Source organism: Corvus brachyrhynchos, unplaced genomic scaffold (assembly GCF_000691975.1).
Source record: "Corvus brachyrhynchos isolate BGI_N302 unplaced genomic scaffold, ASM69197v1 scaffold17, whole genome shotgun sequence".
Classification (NCBI taxonomy): domain Eukaryota; kingdom Metazoa; phylum Chordata; class Aves; order Passeriformes; family Corvidae; genus Corvus; species Corvus brachyrhynchos.
This window is the reverse complement of record NW_008240046.1, coordinates 6,091,799-6,107,681: the sequence shown is the minus strand read 5'-3', so window position 1 is coordinate 6,107,681 and position 15,883 is coordinate 6,091,799. Positions and strand designations below refer to the sequence as shown.

The 15,883-nt window shown below is 39.3% G+C and overlaps 2 protein-coding genes across 4 annotated transcripts in view; both read left to right on the top strand.

The window, feature by feature from the left end:
• NFXL1 (nuclear transcription factor, X-box binding like 1) overlaps nucleotides 1–12,436 on the top strand; it is a 54,672-nt gene extending 42,236 nt beyond the window's left edge. The window contains exons 21-22 of the mRNA XM_017744295.1: nucleotides 4,154–4,207; nucleotides 9,197–12,436. Of these exons, the coding sequence (XP_017599784.1) occupies nucleotides 4,154–4,207; nucleotides 9,197–9,370 (228 nt within the window). The 3' untranslated portion in view covers nucleotides 9,371–12,436. The remainder of the gene's footprint in view (nucleotides 1–4,153; nucleotides 4,208–9,196) is intronic.
• A 2,834-nt stretch (nucleotides 12,437–15,270) lies between these two features.
• CORIN (corin, serine peptidase) overlaps nucleotides 15,271–15,883 on the top strand; it is a 125,317-nt gene continuing 124,704 nt past the window's right edge. For all 3 annotated transcript variants that reach the window (XM_017744346.1, XM_017744344.1, XM_017744343.1), the window contains exon 1: nucleotides 15,271–15,486. In XM_017744346.1, coding sequence (XP_017599835.1) covers nucleotides 15,301–15,486 — 186 coding nt within the window. In that variant the 5' untranslated portion in view covers nucleotides 15,271–15,300. The remainder of the gene's footprint in view (nucleotides 15,487–15,883) is intronic.

Genomic DNA, 15,883 nt, shown 5'->3' with positions numbered 1-15,883 from the left:
AGGGGCAGTGGCCCCGGCCCGGCCCGGCGGGGCCGGGAGGCTCAGAGCCCCCCCACCTTCCAGCAGGCGACCTCCGACAAAAGGGGAAGTCTCGCCTTTCCGTGCGGTTTAAATATGTAAATTGTGAGAAGCGTAATTGGTCTAAAAGACTGTCCATCAACTCAGGTTCAACTCACTACAGTCCCATAACAAGAACATCCTCCCCTTGTGTCCAGAACATCTTCTCTCATTGATATCTTCTTGGCCGCCTCTGTGGGTTTCACTAAAATTGCAAAATTTCACTGTAATATTCTCACGGGTAAATTCTGACTAGTTTCAGGTCCGATTCTGGGAGATTGCCAGTCCAGCTGTCAATCTCCTCAGGTTCCCCCCTTTTTTTGTGTTACAAAGGCAGCCTTTTCGACTTTTGCAGGGCCCTTTGCAAAAGACAATAAACACGGCACAATGAGCAGGATGCAAAAAGTAATAGGATTAGGCATCCAATTTTGAGCAGATTTTTGACCTATCCAGCAATTTGCCGATTGCCAAACAAACTATTGAGCCAATCAGATTCTGATTCTTCACGCAATTTTGACACACTTGTTTGTAATTCTTTAATGTGGGCATGAATAGATTTTGAATGATCAGACAAATTCATACAACACATTCTATTGAAATCTTCACATCCATGTCCATGTGCTAATAACAAAAAATCAATGGCAGCTCTATTTTGCAGTGTAGCATGCTTTAGCAAACCAACATCTGTTAATAATCCGGCTAAAGCAAGCGAAGTAGCGTTAGTTTGCCAAGCTAACCAACATCCTAACTTGTTTAACAGTCTCAATGCTTTAGCAGGCGCTATTTGTGAAGAAAGTTAGGAAACAGCCCATTGAGTACTTGATGACCAAAATTTGGTGTTGTCATTGCAATCAGGGGCAAATGCTGTGGAAACACAAGTGTATCCACATCTCCAAGTGACAAGGTCCCAGGGGCCTTCCCACTGGCTGGTAAACAAATTTCTTACCCATACTTTAGCTCGAGGCAAATGTTTTTTCACTGGTGGACTGCAAGGAATAAAAATGATTTAAAATTGAGGGATTGTTTTAATGAGTCAAGTGATTTATGGTATATACAGCTTTTAAAAGTCTGGACTGTGGGGTTTCCCCTTGCATTCTCCCTTTTTGTTTTTCTAGAACAGTTTTAAGTGTGTGATGAGCATGTTCAATAACAGCTTAACTAGTGGGAGAATGAGGAATATTAAATTTGTGAGAGATGCCTCAAAAACGTAAAAAATTTTTAATTTTCTGAGAGGTGTAGGCTGGCCTATTGTCAGTTTTCACACAGGCAGGTATGCCCAAAGCAGCAAAGGCTTGCTGCCAGTGCAAAATGACATCACGGGCTTTTTCTCTAGCATGAGCAGAAGCCCATATAACAGCGGAAAGGGTGTCAATGGATACATGTACAGATTTAAAACTACTAAGTTTTGAAATGTGTGTAACATTAGTCTGCTAAAGCTATAAGGCTAAAAGACTATGGGTATTTACTTTTAAAGGTAAAGGTCTATTAAAGTTATGACAATCTGGGCAGGCACTAACAATAGCACAAGCTTCTGTAGGTGTTAGTGAAAACTGTTTACACAATGTGTGTACATTTTGATGAAAAAAGGGTGTGAGATGTTTTAGCTTGGGCTAGTTTATTTGGCTAAGGAATTGCCCAAATAGGATTAGCTAATGCATTAGCACGAGCATTACTTTTTGCAAGAAATTTTGGTGCGTTCGTATGGCTTTTAATATGCAAAACATAAAAAGGATACATGCGTTGCAAAACAGCTGTTTATAAAGCCTTTAGCAAAAGAAACAAATTAGCATTATTAACTTCTTTTAAAAGGGAACAATTTGCTCATTGTACAACATCTGCAACATAAGCTGAGTCAACAATTAGGTTAAAAGGTTCATTAAAATGATGAAAGGCCATAGTAACTGGTTTTAATTCGACTAATTGTGCGGATCTAGTACTGATTCTGGGAGACTGCCAGTCCAGCTGTCAATGAATCTCAGTAAGAATGTGAGGATAAGTGCATAGGGTATGGAGTCCTTCCCTAAAGCAGGGTGAACTCACAGTAAGACTGCATGAGCTGAGACCTATCAGCATGTCTCAGTGTGGTGCAGGGTCAGTGCTGTTTGACTCCAGCAGATACTACTACCAGTTTCTCGCCCCAGTGTTGTAATCCACAGGGAGAAATGGTCTAATGCAGTGAGCAAATGGCTACAAGCTTCTCCTGTAAGCAATGCCACAGACATACTGGATGGCATATCCTAGCTATGTGTACCTTCCTCACAGAAGAATGTGTATTTACTTGTTTTGGGGTTTTATATAAGGTAATGAAGTTTTATTTAAATTCTTTCTAGGCACCTTTTGTTGCCTATGTTGACGTACTATGCAAATGACATACTAGAATGGTCTCCTATTATAGGCACTTGATGAAAGTAGTTTATTTATGTCTATTACTGTTTAATGTGTTCAGACTGGAAAAAAAATTGTTGAAAACTGCAGACATTTACGAAGATAAATTAATTTGCACATTTGCAAAACAGCCATTAATTTCCAAAACCAAAGTGCATTAATTCTTAATAAAACTTTTCATGTCTGGCACCTAGTGAGTAAGGATGTCTTACTCACTAGGTGCCTAGGAATTGAATGTGTCTTTTACTGTACATTTTATTAAAGAAATAGTTCTAGAAATGTTTTCCCATGCTGTGATTATAATGGTTAAGGTTCCCTTTATCTATGTACATTATACCTATGTATCTTACACAAATATGACCACACCGGTGTTAAAAGAAGCTTTTCTGCTGCTCTTTTCCACATTTGAAGGTCACTTTTTCTTTTGTGGCTGAAGTTTTGCCATTAGATGGCAGTGAAAAATGAGGGGGCTCATTGCGCAGTTTTTTGCACACCAGACTTTCAGATTTCAGATAGCCAGGGTGCTTTACACACATTTCTAAAGAGACTCTGCCATTGTATCTATATTAATGAAATTATCAATAGTGCTTTTATTTGATATGAGGTTTAGTAATTTAAAAATTTGTCTGAAAACCTGCAAATAGGACTGTGCTTTTGACCCTGACCTCAGTGCCAGCTGTTTGAGCTACAGTATGGTAAAACATCCTCCTTAGTCATCAAAAGCTCTTGAATAGGAAATTACTTGTAACCAGCTCTGCCTGTGCAAACAGTATTTAGTAAACTATTTCCATTGTTAGTATGCAAATCATCCAGCTGCTAGGATCAAGATTTTTTTTTCATTTCAAGTTATTAATAGGTTTTCACTTCTAACTTTTCTAAGGTAGTGATTCAGTGACTGCAATGCTAAAAGCCAAAAAAATGTATAAAAAGGGGGAGATACATAAACTTCCCCCATATACTCTTTCTGTTACTGCTATTACTTAGTGATTACTGACTGTGGGAACTTAAGAGGGTGAGATGGTGTCTTTCTGTCTAATGGCCTTTGTTGGATTTATCTCCTGTTAACATGCCTGGTTGTTTTTCAGTTGACATAAACTTTTGGCATCTACAAATGTCCTGTAGCACTGAAATTCTAGATTTACCCAAATACTCTGTGGGAGTAGAATACTTTCCTCTGTTGTGAGCCAACCTCCTGGTAAATTCATTTTATGCCTTTGCATTATGAAAAATAATTATTGATGTTTTATCCCAATTTGGCATCTGCACACTCCTCAGGATTTGGTGTCCTGTTATTCACCTGATAAATCCTAGTTATGCATCTCTTCAGATGGAGGCCACTCCATCCTGTTGTCTTTTGTGTATGTTCAGGCTTCATAGTTATTTGTTGTTGTAGGACCAAATGGAATGCAGGTGCAAAGATTCAAGTATGTGGCATGTTTACATATTGACAATTTTTTCTGCACCATTTTTTTTCTTAATGCTTTCTAGCATTTAATTTGCTTTCTTGAACACTGCAAAATATTTCTATAGAATTATCAATTGTATCTCCCATGACTTCTTTTCATATGACTTTTGGATGGTGGAGTTCATTTGATGGAAAGCTTGCATACTTTTGCTGAGAACCATTCTATAAGAGTAATTATGACTCTGTAAGAAAGTAGGTTTAGCTGCTGTTTACAACAGTTTATTATAACTTTGTATGTCTGGACAGATAAAAGAAGCAGAAGCCAAAGCTGCTCTTGAAGAGGAGAAGCGAAGACAACAGGTATTAACCTTTCTTCTTCCTCATCCACATCTTCCTGACCTTGTTCTTCTTAGTAAATTATTATTAGTAAATAATCTAATTTACATGCAATTAAAGCAGTGTAGTTTTTAATGTGGTATGCACAGTCATTCCTGTCAGCTGGTACCAGATTCTGTGTGATGTAAATTATTTACAATGGTTAAGAGGCCACATTTTCCCAAACAATTCCCATAATTTTGTGCAAAATGGTAACCTTGTATTCCTATAACTTTGTATAATGTAATTTATTTTTAAAATACTAAGTACGCTTTTATTTTGATCAAACACTTCATACAGCATAAACACCACAGAATGCTGAATATTGCAAGATTTAAATATTGGGTGAAGCTCCCCTTCTCCCCCCTCCCATCGTGAAAGAACAAGGACAGCTAGATGAGTCTTTGTCCTTCAAGGTCTCCGGGGTGGGGGGGAAACATGTATTTAGTGTAATTGCTGTTGGTGGCGAGGTTATGTGGTCGGCATTGTAATCCACAAAGCTGCTGTGCCAGCTGCCTGGAGGTGCTGATACTAATCACATTCAGGCTGACACTGCAAGCTCAGTTGGTGGTGATGGCTAGGTCAGGTTTGTCATCTGGAGTCTGCCCGCTTTCCAGCCAGTTCATGCATGTGTGCCTGGGCCTGAGTGAGCATTTGACACTAAATCATATTCCAAGTCCAGTGTGTGCTTTCTGACTCCTTTTACTCAATTATCACAGCATCTATGTATTTAGCTTACCACTTGTGTTTTCACCTGCATGTCACACTGTTTGTATTAAGGGTCAGTGGCTTACTCCCTGCTTGACAGGGAGGGAGCAAGGGAGGCCTACAGAGCTGATCCACTTGTGCCATTTCCCCAATCTCATTAGGATAGACAGTTTCTCTGTGGATCACAACTTCTGTTACACACACTTTGTAAGTTCTCTAAGCAATTAATGGAAGTGTTACATTTACAGTGCTCTGGCAAGGCCTGTTTTTGTTTGTCAGAGGGGAGCCTTGTCTTCTCATCCTGCAGGAAAAGCATGGTTATGTGTCTATTGTCCAGGGCACCAGGCACTGTTTTGTGATCATCCTGCAATGTTTATTGCAACATTCATATCTCAGCTGTCTACAGTATCGAACACATATTCCCTCATATAACTCCTAGACAGTTCATCTAATTCTTCTTGCTCTCTAAGCTGACCCTGGAAATGTTACTTCTGGCATATAGGTCAGGAAATGTAATTTGTGTACAGATGTCTGAAACACATTGGGCAGAGGAAATCTGTAGGTGTTGGTTCTGCAAGCTAAGTACTGAAATGTGCTAGTGGGCATTTAAACATGTAAAGGACATGCTTACAGTTCTAGAGCTAGAAAGCCAGAGTTGCGATGTTTGTCTTGCACTGAGTGTTTTCATGCATTCCAGAAGGCATCCCACCCAATTACTAATGCTTTCTAATCAAAATCACTTAACTTATAGTCCCTCTAATAAAGTATCAGTAAAGGGGCTTCTCTGAAACAGTAGCAGATTCACTCCACCAACATAGTGTGCTGGATTTTGGCTGGACTCTTCAGCAGTGATTGTTTCTCTCTGCAGTCACACCACCATTGCTTTCTACTTGTACATTCTGTGAACTCTCACAGTTCCAGCCCAACAGTAGTAACTTCATGCGATATATGGCAACTGCTCCTGCATATGTGTTTTGTGATGGATGCAACTTCAGGGATAGAAAACTTCAGCTATACATAATGAACCCTATTAAAAGGTTAATTAAAGAGTTGGTAGTTATATAGTGCATTAGGAAGCAGTAGGACAAAAATAGTAAAAAAAAAAGGTACAGCTGTAACTAATAAATAGGCTCTAGAACTGCACACAAGTACTAACTTCAGCTACTGCAGCCTTTTTATGTAACATTGGTTCCTGTCCAGTTTGAACTCATAATCTGCCATCTGTTGATGGAAATTGGAAGACATCACTATCGTAGGATGTTGAGTATATTTTTGAGTACACTCCCTTCTGACAAAAGTTAGTGTGTTGTACCACCTTCCTCAATGTCATTAGCACATTTTTATAGTGTTCATTAGAACTGTTCATCTATTAGTCACAGTTTCTTAAACCTATTTTGATTAATACTTCATTAAATGTTTTATATACAAATTAGTACTCTAGTAAGTCTGTGCATTTATATTTTGTTATTTGCTACATATAGTAGCAACTTTTGCTCATACCATTTACAGATGGAATCACTTGTTTCTTAGTGGAAGAGACAGCTTGGCTAGGCTTCTTGTCATGGCCCTTGCAGCCAAACTTTCCTTCTGCTTCTAATTCAGAGGCACCCTATGAGGCCAGGGTTTTCACAATTGCTAGAGGTGGAAAAAAGATCAGTGCTTTGATTATTTAACAACTCAGACCAAGCTCTCTCTGTCCCTCACCATTGTAAAAGATTTGGTTACATTTTCAAGTAACTGTTGAGAGTTTCAATACTGAAAGTTAGGGTCTTGAATCTGAAGTGTAATTTATTGAGTTGTATGAAAGATTTCGTTTCCTTTTTTTTTGTACAAAGAAAAAAATGTAAACAGATCCTTAGAAGTTAAAAAGTCAACCTCCCCTATTAATTCGCCTATTCCCCTATTAATAAAAATATGTCCTCACTTTCAGAAAATACACTTTGTGACTGTATAGTCACTGTTACTTGCATTCATTTAGCTACATTTTCCCATGGGAATGCTACTCCTTTCAGTGCAGGAAGAATATAGTGAATAACACATGAAAGAACAAAGTCCAGTGCCTGAGCAACACTAAACTAGAAGTCTTGAGTATACAGTTTAAATAAATAAATTTCATGTTACTTTTAATATGTTTATATACAAAGAAGTTAGGTTCTTACCTAAATAAAAACCCGAGGCTTGTTTAGCTTGAAAAGTTGAGGTTGTTTGAAGACTGGGCACAGCCATTACTTCAGAGGTCATTAAGGTGATACTTCAGGAATGTGACAGTTACCCCAAATCTGTAGGTAGCTTTTCAAGGATAGTGATGGCTTCTCTCTCATATTCTGTGCCTACAAATCTTTTTTCATTCTGTGTTTTGGTTTTTTTTGTTATGTATTTATTTTTAGACAGGTTTTTACAGAGTTCACTAGGAAAGCAATTCAACAGCTATTACATAATTTTGTTTGAGCCCTGTATTTTAATTCAGATTATTGCAATTCATGGAGTTTTCTGCTTTTAAAATGTACAGATCACAAGTGTATAGTAACTGTAGAAGCCCCAAATTTTACTTAGTGTCTGTCTAAAATGAAATACTGCCATGTTGTGTATAAAACCATAAAAACTCTGCCCTTGCCTCCAGATTTTGGATTTTGAAACACTGTTTCATTAAACATTCTTTGCTCTTCTAAGGGAGGATTATCTAGTTGAGAGTAATCTTGTTTCAAGTAGGCTGTGTGACTTTGTCTGAACTCTTCTGCCATATCATCAGAGAGGTGCCCACAATTTCTGCCTTTACTAGGTACAAAGGAATAGACATCAAAATAGGTCCCTTTCTCCTACTAACAGTGGTAACTGGCACAGGAAGGGAAGAGCTGCTTTGTGACACTCTGACAAATATTTGCTGTCAGTGGAGGAAGATCAGACATCAGGCAACCTTGAGTTCTGAGGGAAGATTTTGTTTACTGAACTACTACTCTGTCCATTTCCCAAAACAGTCTTATTCTCATTTCTTTAATGCACCTACTGTATTGTCTTAGTCCCTCTTCCTGGCAGCACTGCAGCAGTAGTCTGTAGTAGTATGTAGATTTATTTCCTCTCATAGCCAGGCTTTGTCTCTATTCACTGTCCACGATTCCTCTGGTTCAGCTCAGTCTTGCACCTTTTGCTCGGCCAGTCCCGGCTTGCTGCACTCTGCTACTCCCATCAGTTTTCCCTTTCACTCCATCTGGATTTTCTGCTCCCTAGTGCCTTGCACCATGTTTTCTCTAGTAGCTGACAACTTGACCAAAAATCCAGGTAATCGTCAGACCTTTTCTGATTGTAATCTGTCTCAGGTCTTTAGAGCATCTTTTCTAATTTTCCTAGCAATTAGATGGCTTCTCATTGGAGCCTCATCCTAGTCTTCGCTCTTTATTCTAGGCTGCCTAGTTCCAGTTTTATTTCAGCTTTGTACCCTCAAATGAGTTTTGTCTGTATCCTCTTGGTGCCCTTTTAAAAAAAATGTGGAGGGGGATGAGGAACAGGGATCAGAGGATCCTATTATTTATTCCAGACAGGCCCCTGAAACTGCCATTCTTTGTTGGAAGCCTGGCATTCTTACTTTAGTAATTGCTTTGCTCCATTTTTGGGCCTATGAGCATGGGCTTCTTATTGAAGGACATTATATACCTCCGACAGTCATATGAGTGATTAAATGTTAAGTTATGACACTTAACAAATGGAATATTTTTGTGCATATCTAAGATGATAGCAATTAATCTAAAATTTAGTGAGCATGAAAATATAAATAATTGAGGGAAATAGGATAGATTTTTAGTTATTTATGTTTTTATTAATTTATTTTTGGCAGAGTGCATCTTTATTACAAGGGGAGGTCTTTGAAGATTTCAGCCAGTGCTCTTATATAAGTTAGTAAAATAGCTTAAATGCATGCATGTTTTTTAATAAGAAAAAAAAATGTATTTTTAACATATTTCATGGAAATAACAATCTTATTTTAGCTTAATATATTCAGCCTGAGTTGAAAAACTGAGCTTGTAAAACTTCAGTTGGCTGCATTTTTGGCAATGTTTTTATAGGAAACTAAACAATGGTTTAATACTTGAAAGCAAAGTGCTTTGTACCTGTGGGATGCAGTGCTACCATCCCATCTCTGAGATGTGCAACTTCCATTGGCTGACAGTTACTTTTACTAAATGTTATTTGGGAATGTTGCTTAAAAACTTCACATTTCCTTGTTTTTAATTCTGACACAAATGTCAACTACTTGTGGTTCTCTTTATTTAGGCTGAACTGGAAGCTTTTGAAAACAGATTAAAAGGGCGAAGAAAGAATAAGAGAAGAAGGGATGAGATAGAAGTTGAACAATCATCATGGCAAAAGTACAAGAACCTCATTATGCTGCCAGTGTTCGGAGTTGCTGTTGTGATGGTTGCATGGCTCATGGTCTACAATGACTGAAAACAACTCAATATTTAATATACCTCAGTTGGACTTTAGGTAGCTATTATCCTAGAATGTTAGTCTGTGTGTAACAGAACTTTATGCATAATATGTATGTATACAATTTGCTAAGAAAAATGCAGAGGGAAGAAATGTCACCTTTTGTGTTATTACATACACAGCACAAAACTGAACTCGGACACTGAAAGTAACAGTAGTTTCTAGTCTACTCTGACGTGCTGATAGTTTGACTGAGATCTGTTAACATCTCTTCTATTAGCAATGTTATTTTTCCTTGTCTCCATTTCATAATAAGAATAGCTTAGTATAAAATGCTTTATTGAATATATGTTTCCTGTAAAATCAGCTTAGTGGTTTATTGAAGGTTAGTGTTCTTATGCTAATCTCTGTGTAGTATCACACAATAATGTCTGTGCTTCATGTCAGTTTTAATATGACAACTAACAGGAGACCTTGGATCACTTAGGCTTGAATATTCTGGGCCTTGTTCAGAGCTTTGTTCAGAGAAAGGAAATGTGAGCCATCTTTCAATTCAGCTGTATCACAGCCAATACAGTGCCCCTCCTTACAAACTGGGGGGTTTGCTTTTTTGTTGTTTCACCCCACCCCTTTTCTCAAAATTGAAGTAACTGAAAAGTTCCTTTAGTGGATAGATTCACATGCTGAACATGGATGTGAAGTAGTTTCAGGGTACAGGGGTGCATTCTTACTGTTGCCCCAATTGCCAGCAGAATAAAAACAATTTGAAATTGAACTTGAGTATCACCTGACTATTTGTATGAATAAATGTCAAAGTTGGATATATACACTATCCAATTATGCAAAAGTGTAATTGGATAGTGTACCAATACAGTTATATGTTGTTCTGAAGCCATCTGGATGGTGCTTGGTAGTCACATTTAAACTATCTAGATAAACTTCTAAATGTTTAAGTATTTTCTTACGCACAGTTTTGAATACCTTGCTTTAGGTTATCAGTATTGGTTGGTAGAACTGGAAGGTTTTCATCTGGCTTCAGAATTATCAGAGAAGCTATGTAGTCTCAGCTGAGAGACTGCAAGTTAAATTCAGGAATGGGGAAATCAGAAAACTGAATTTTTAAACCTCTGCTGGAAATTTTTCGCTCATACTTGAACATTGCAAAGTGATTACGAGCTGCTGCAAAAAATGGGGTGCAAAGCCAAAGGGTATTAGTAGTATGCCCTTGTAATTCAGGCATATAATTTAATCACAAATCCTGCAAAAGCAGTGGGACCATTTGCTTGAGTTAGTAGAAAACATTGTGGTTTGCTTGAAAGCTCTTCTGGTTGATTTTGACTTACTTGTAAAGGGACCCAGTATTAATTTGAACAGATACCAATTGTAATTCTGATTCAGCAGCAGGAAAATAAAACAGAAAAGCTGCAAAAAGGCAGAAGCTTTTGATTGCATAGATTAAGAAAACAGGGAAAAAATCAAGTGTTTTTCAATTTGTCACAGAAGTTTGCTGAATGAGGAGAGAAGTAGGGAAAACTTGACAATATTTAACATGGATTGATGCTATTTTATAGTAGTTTGGTTTTTTTTTTTAATTTGACATTTTAGAGATGCATATTAGTTATGTGTCAGACCATTAGTATTTAAAGTAGTAAAATTAATTGAAATTATACTATGCAAAGTTGAATTGAATTTCCTTATTTTCTAGTATAAGAAATAAACAATTTTTCATATTGTTGCTTTAACTTTTTTTCTATCATATTAATGCCTGGAAGGTAATTCAAGATAGAAGTGTGTTTTCTTTAACAGAGTGAGGTGATGCTATTGTGTGACTGCATATGCCAGTAACTCTTCTATCACTAAGAGGAAAAGGAGAGATATTTTTGTTCAGATGAAGTAAAATGTGATGGGTTATCCAAAAGTACAAAAAGATACCTTTCTGGCTGAAATATGAAAATCAACATGAATGAAAACATTGTGGAAACAGCTTTTATCTTGCATGACTGTAACTAAATTTTCTATTTACTGCTAGCTTTTTCTTTAAAACAAGTACAATGGAAAGTTTATCCTTGCTTCTACAGCAAAGAGAAGAAGCCTCTCTCTAGAGAGTTACACAAATTAGCTATATTTGTTATATGTTTGAAGGAGTTCTTAGTATTCTTTTCTGCATATTTGTAGTATTTGTGTGAAATACTGGAGAGGAAAAGGCTTCTCATTGACCATCTTCATTAAAGATTGCCATGCTTTCTTATTATAAAAATTCATTCTGTTCACAGAAAGCTATGTGTGAGCGGGCATATTCCCTTTCTTAAACGATTTGTATCTCTTCTGAACCTTGCGTAAGCAAGACATACCTAGTTTTGAAATTTTATTCAAAATTGTTCTGTATATCTTATCCAACCATCTGAGTCATTTGCACTCTGTTGGTCTGCCTGCTGAATCAGATATTTATTTCTTGGCATAAAAAAAGTGTGGGGGTTAGAGCAATCTGCAGTTTAATAAATCACTAGATTTTTGTTTGTTTCTCTAAAGTATTTTTATAGTTAATATTTTGCCTTTCTTTGGTTGGAGCTGCATGTTGTCAATGACCTTTGAAATAAAAGGTACAGATAAAATCACCTTTTATTCAATATTAATGAAAGATGGTAATTCTAAGAAAGAAATACTGAACTGAAGGTAGGGTTTGTTAGCAATTTATATGTAATGTACTGTTACATAATATAATGAGCAAATATTTTGAATGTTAACAGCTTACAAAAAAAATGCATATTGATACATTAAATTATATAATGTGACCTGCTGTTGAAGGGAATTTATAGCGATAAAAGCCTGATGATGACTTAACATGAAGAATATTTAGTTATGTGTAAAATGAAAAAAAACTTGGGGCTTTTCTGATTCTGGATGCATTCTGGTGAGAATTCATCCTTCCACTGAGTCAAGGTTCTTACAACTTGTTGGTATGTTTGGAGTTGGAAACTCCTAGGGCAAGTTTGTTCCCTGTAACAATATCAAATCCATTGTGTGTGTTAATTTAATGTAAAAACCAAGTCAGACAATAAATGTATCAGAAACAACTTGAAAAATTGTTTGTTCTCAAGGACTGGTGTAGTGAAGCAGCAAACTTCCCAGGTAATGATGACTGACATACTGCAGCGCAAGTTTTAGGTATACTTTTTGTCCCCTTCTCTGGCAGTGATAGTTCTTACTGCTCACATTAATGCTGGAATTATGTAATTGTGTTCCTTCATGTTACTGCTCTGACAAAATTGTGAGAGTGGGTTGGGGAAGTCGATTAAGATAAAACAAGTGGGAATGGACTTAGTAGCTGATTTTTTTGGCCTCATAGGGAGAAATATAGCTGATTTATTAGACATTCTGACCTTAACTGACCTTAACTACTAGAGAAGGAAATGTTACTAACCAGATAGCACCAAAATTTGTTCATAAAAGCATCTGTGTTTGATTGTGGGTTTAAAGCAGTGAGCTCTGAGTTTATCATCTCAGCAGTAGCTCAGGCTCCAAAACATACCTGCTCTGTGTCAGCTTTCTTTGAGTGATGAGCTTGTGTGTTGTGAGGTTAGAGCACAGAGATGCTTGGTCTGAAGTGTGTTCCAGTGCCAGGCAGTGGAAGCTTGATGTGTGTGGCAGCTGCTTTCTGGTGTGTGCTTTAGGGTGGAGCATTCTTGTTTGGACAGTTCATGCGTGGCCCTGTCCTCATTTTCATTTAGTTTGGATATCTCTCTTCTGCTTTGGTTCCATCCTGTTACCAATGAGCATTTAAATTGCTCCCTTCTCTTGCTTCGTGAATATAAATTTGTATTCCTATCTGCCCTTATTCAAGTAAATTAGTCAGTTGTTCTAGAGAACTAGAAAATGAAGAACCTGTAGTGATTTGTATTTCCTAGGAAGGGAAATGCAAGGTGAAAATTAGGGGAAAAGTCAAGTGAAGTCAAATTACTTGTAAGATAATGAGATATGCTTCTTTCTACAAGTGGTTAGATGTTAATGAATTATTTGAACACTGCATTAAAATGTCTATATGCCATGGTACCAGAAAACAAGTCTGTGGTATGGATAGTGTATGAATATGAACTGTGATACATCAAACTCAGTTGTAAGGTAGGCTAAACAGCAGCTGTGTAGAAATAAGTCATAGTCTGAGGGAACTGTGGCTCTATTCGACCAAGTATTATTTAAGCTAGATAATGGTTGTGTATGCAGTGATTTCCATAAAATCACCAACAAACCAGAACTCAGGCTTTCTTTTTTGTGCTGCTGAATCTTGTGAAACGCCAGTTTCAGTGGCTCTCCTATTGGAGGAAATTAGTATGAGATTAGGAGTCAAGATTGGCTTGGGTTTGAAATTCACAGTTCTACAGCTGAAGAGAAGCCATCCTCAGCCAAGGCCAAGCTGTTTTTGCAGTCTGAACCATGTACTGCACCTCTTGGATACAAGTTTTCATTTATTGTTATTAGAATTTTTGACAGGGCTACCTAATCTCTGCTATGAATCACAAATTATGGTTTGATTCCTGCATTACAGCACTAAATATTTGTTGTTTTACATTAGCAATATTTTGCATAAATGGTCTTGCTTCTCTCTTTTTCCATGCTTTTCCTATTTTTTGTGCAATTGTTTTAAAGTGACCACTATTTTCCGCCAGATATTGGAGGTTGGGTTTGGAGAGATGTTTGGTTGGTTGGGTAAAAAGTGCAGCCCTGAATTACCATGAACAGGAGCCTCTTAAGTACATTGGTGCTCCAGAAGCACAGAGAACCCTGTCTGCACCGTAAAGTTTGCCCACAAAGTAACAGAGCCTAAATCTGAAGTATGGAAATACAGACATCTGGAAAGGAAACTGGGGGAAAAAAGCTAAGAAATTTTAATCTTATTTATTATTTATATATAAGCATATATGATATAATTTGTTTATATTTACAAAAATAAACACTGTTATGAGGGGTATCACCCTCACTAATTATCAAGAGTGGTGACAGGGCTGGAAGCCATATCCATGGAGAGGTGGTGGTTCACCTTTTCTTGGGTGTTTTCTGATTCACATTTTGAATGATAGCATTTCAGAAGTGCTAAATCATGCACAGTAAAAACTGGAAGCCTTTCTAGTTTATAAATGTCATCTCAGAACTCAGCTGCAGTGCCAGTGACATCTTTCTGTGATTCTTGGAAGGGTCCTGAACTGTTTCTATTCTGATAGGACCCACTTCTGCCCCTTTTGTACTCCTTATTTTGCCTTTGTCCTGTTGACTTTATCATTCTTGGATAGTGCTGGTGAGCTCCGTTGGGTGCACAGACGGGGGCTCCAGTCAGACTTGACATCTTTGAATGCAGATACAGGGCAAGGGGACAAATACATCAAATGCAGGTCTCATGGGGATGGAACATTCGCTCTGTCATTTGGAGCTTCAGGCGGCACTTGTCTCTTGGTCTGCGAATTTTGCTTCTACAGATAGGCAAAACCCAGGACATTCCTCCAGCTCCGGATCGTTGGGGCCGGTCAGGGCCGGGACCGGCGCGGGGACAAGGGGTAACGTGGTCGGGTCGCTGCTGTCCTCCCTCGCAGCGCTTCCTCGCAGGGGAGGGACGGGGCACGGCAGGCTTGGCGCCAGGGGGCTGGAACCGGAGCCTTACTGCGGGGAAGGAGCCGGAGAAACCTGTCGTTGGCTCCGGGAGAGCTTCCTGCTGCCGGAGCTCCTTCCCGTCTGCTGCTGCGGTGCCAGCGCCGCTTTCAGCTCTCCTTGGAGCCTTAGAGGCTGGGCTGCGACAGGCCAGCCTGTGTGCTACAGAGGGAAGCGTTGCAGCCCCTGCAGGCGCGAAACTCTCCGTCCCTGGGCTGAAAGGGAAAGCCTTTGCCTGAACGTAAAATAAAGCTCATCCAGAAGCCAGGTGCGTCCTCTGGCACCCAGGGAAGTCCACCTGGGAATCGCAGATGAATGAAGGGACCCGGGAGTCTGGCCCGCGCTTGCCTACCTCCGCTCTGAACTCTGCGCCTCGACTCGGCGGGCCGAGAGCGCTTGTGGGTCCATACGCTGGGCTGGCTTCGGATCGCTTCAGCCGCAAGTGCGCGTCCGGGCGGCCCGGGAGCCAGGGCGCGGCGGAGCCCCGGCGAGCCAAGGTAAGGGGTGCGAGGGGCGAGCTCCGCGTGTTCTTGCCCCCTGAGTCTCTGACTCAGGCTTGTCTTGCCACCTGAAGCCCTTCGCGGCGTGACGAGGCGTCCCTTAACCGAGGGATAACGGGGGAAGGAGGGGGACCGCAAAGGCTGTGCCTACTTCATCCGCCCTCCCTGGGGGAGGCTTTAGGGCGAAATTAGCAAGTGGGCTGTCTCTCAGCTTGTCCCCAAGGGGTAGAGCCTTGTGTGCGAAAGGGGTGGGGATGTGGCTCTTTCTCGCGGAGGTTTATTATTATTGGGTGGAGGAGCGGGGAGGGGGAGTCTGCGGAGCAGACAAAATGCGGAGCCCTCCCCGCCAGTGTGTCTGTGCGGGAGGCGGGGGGACGCGGGCCGCGCGAGGCCC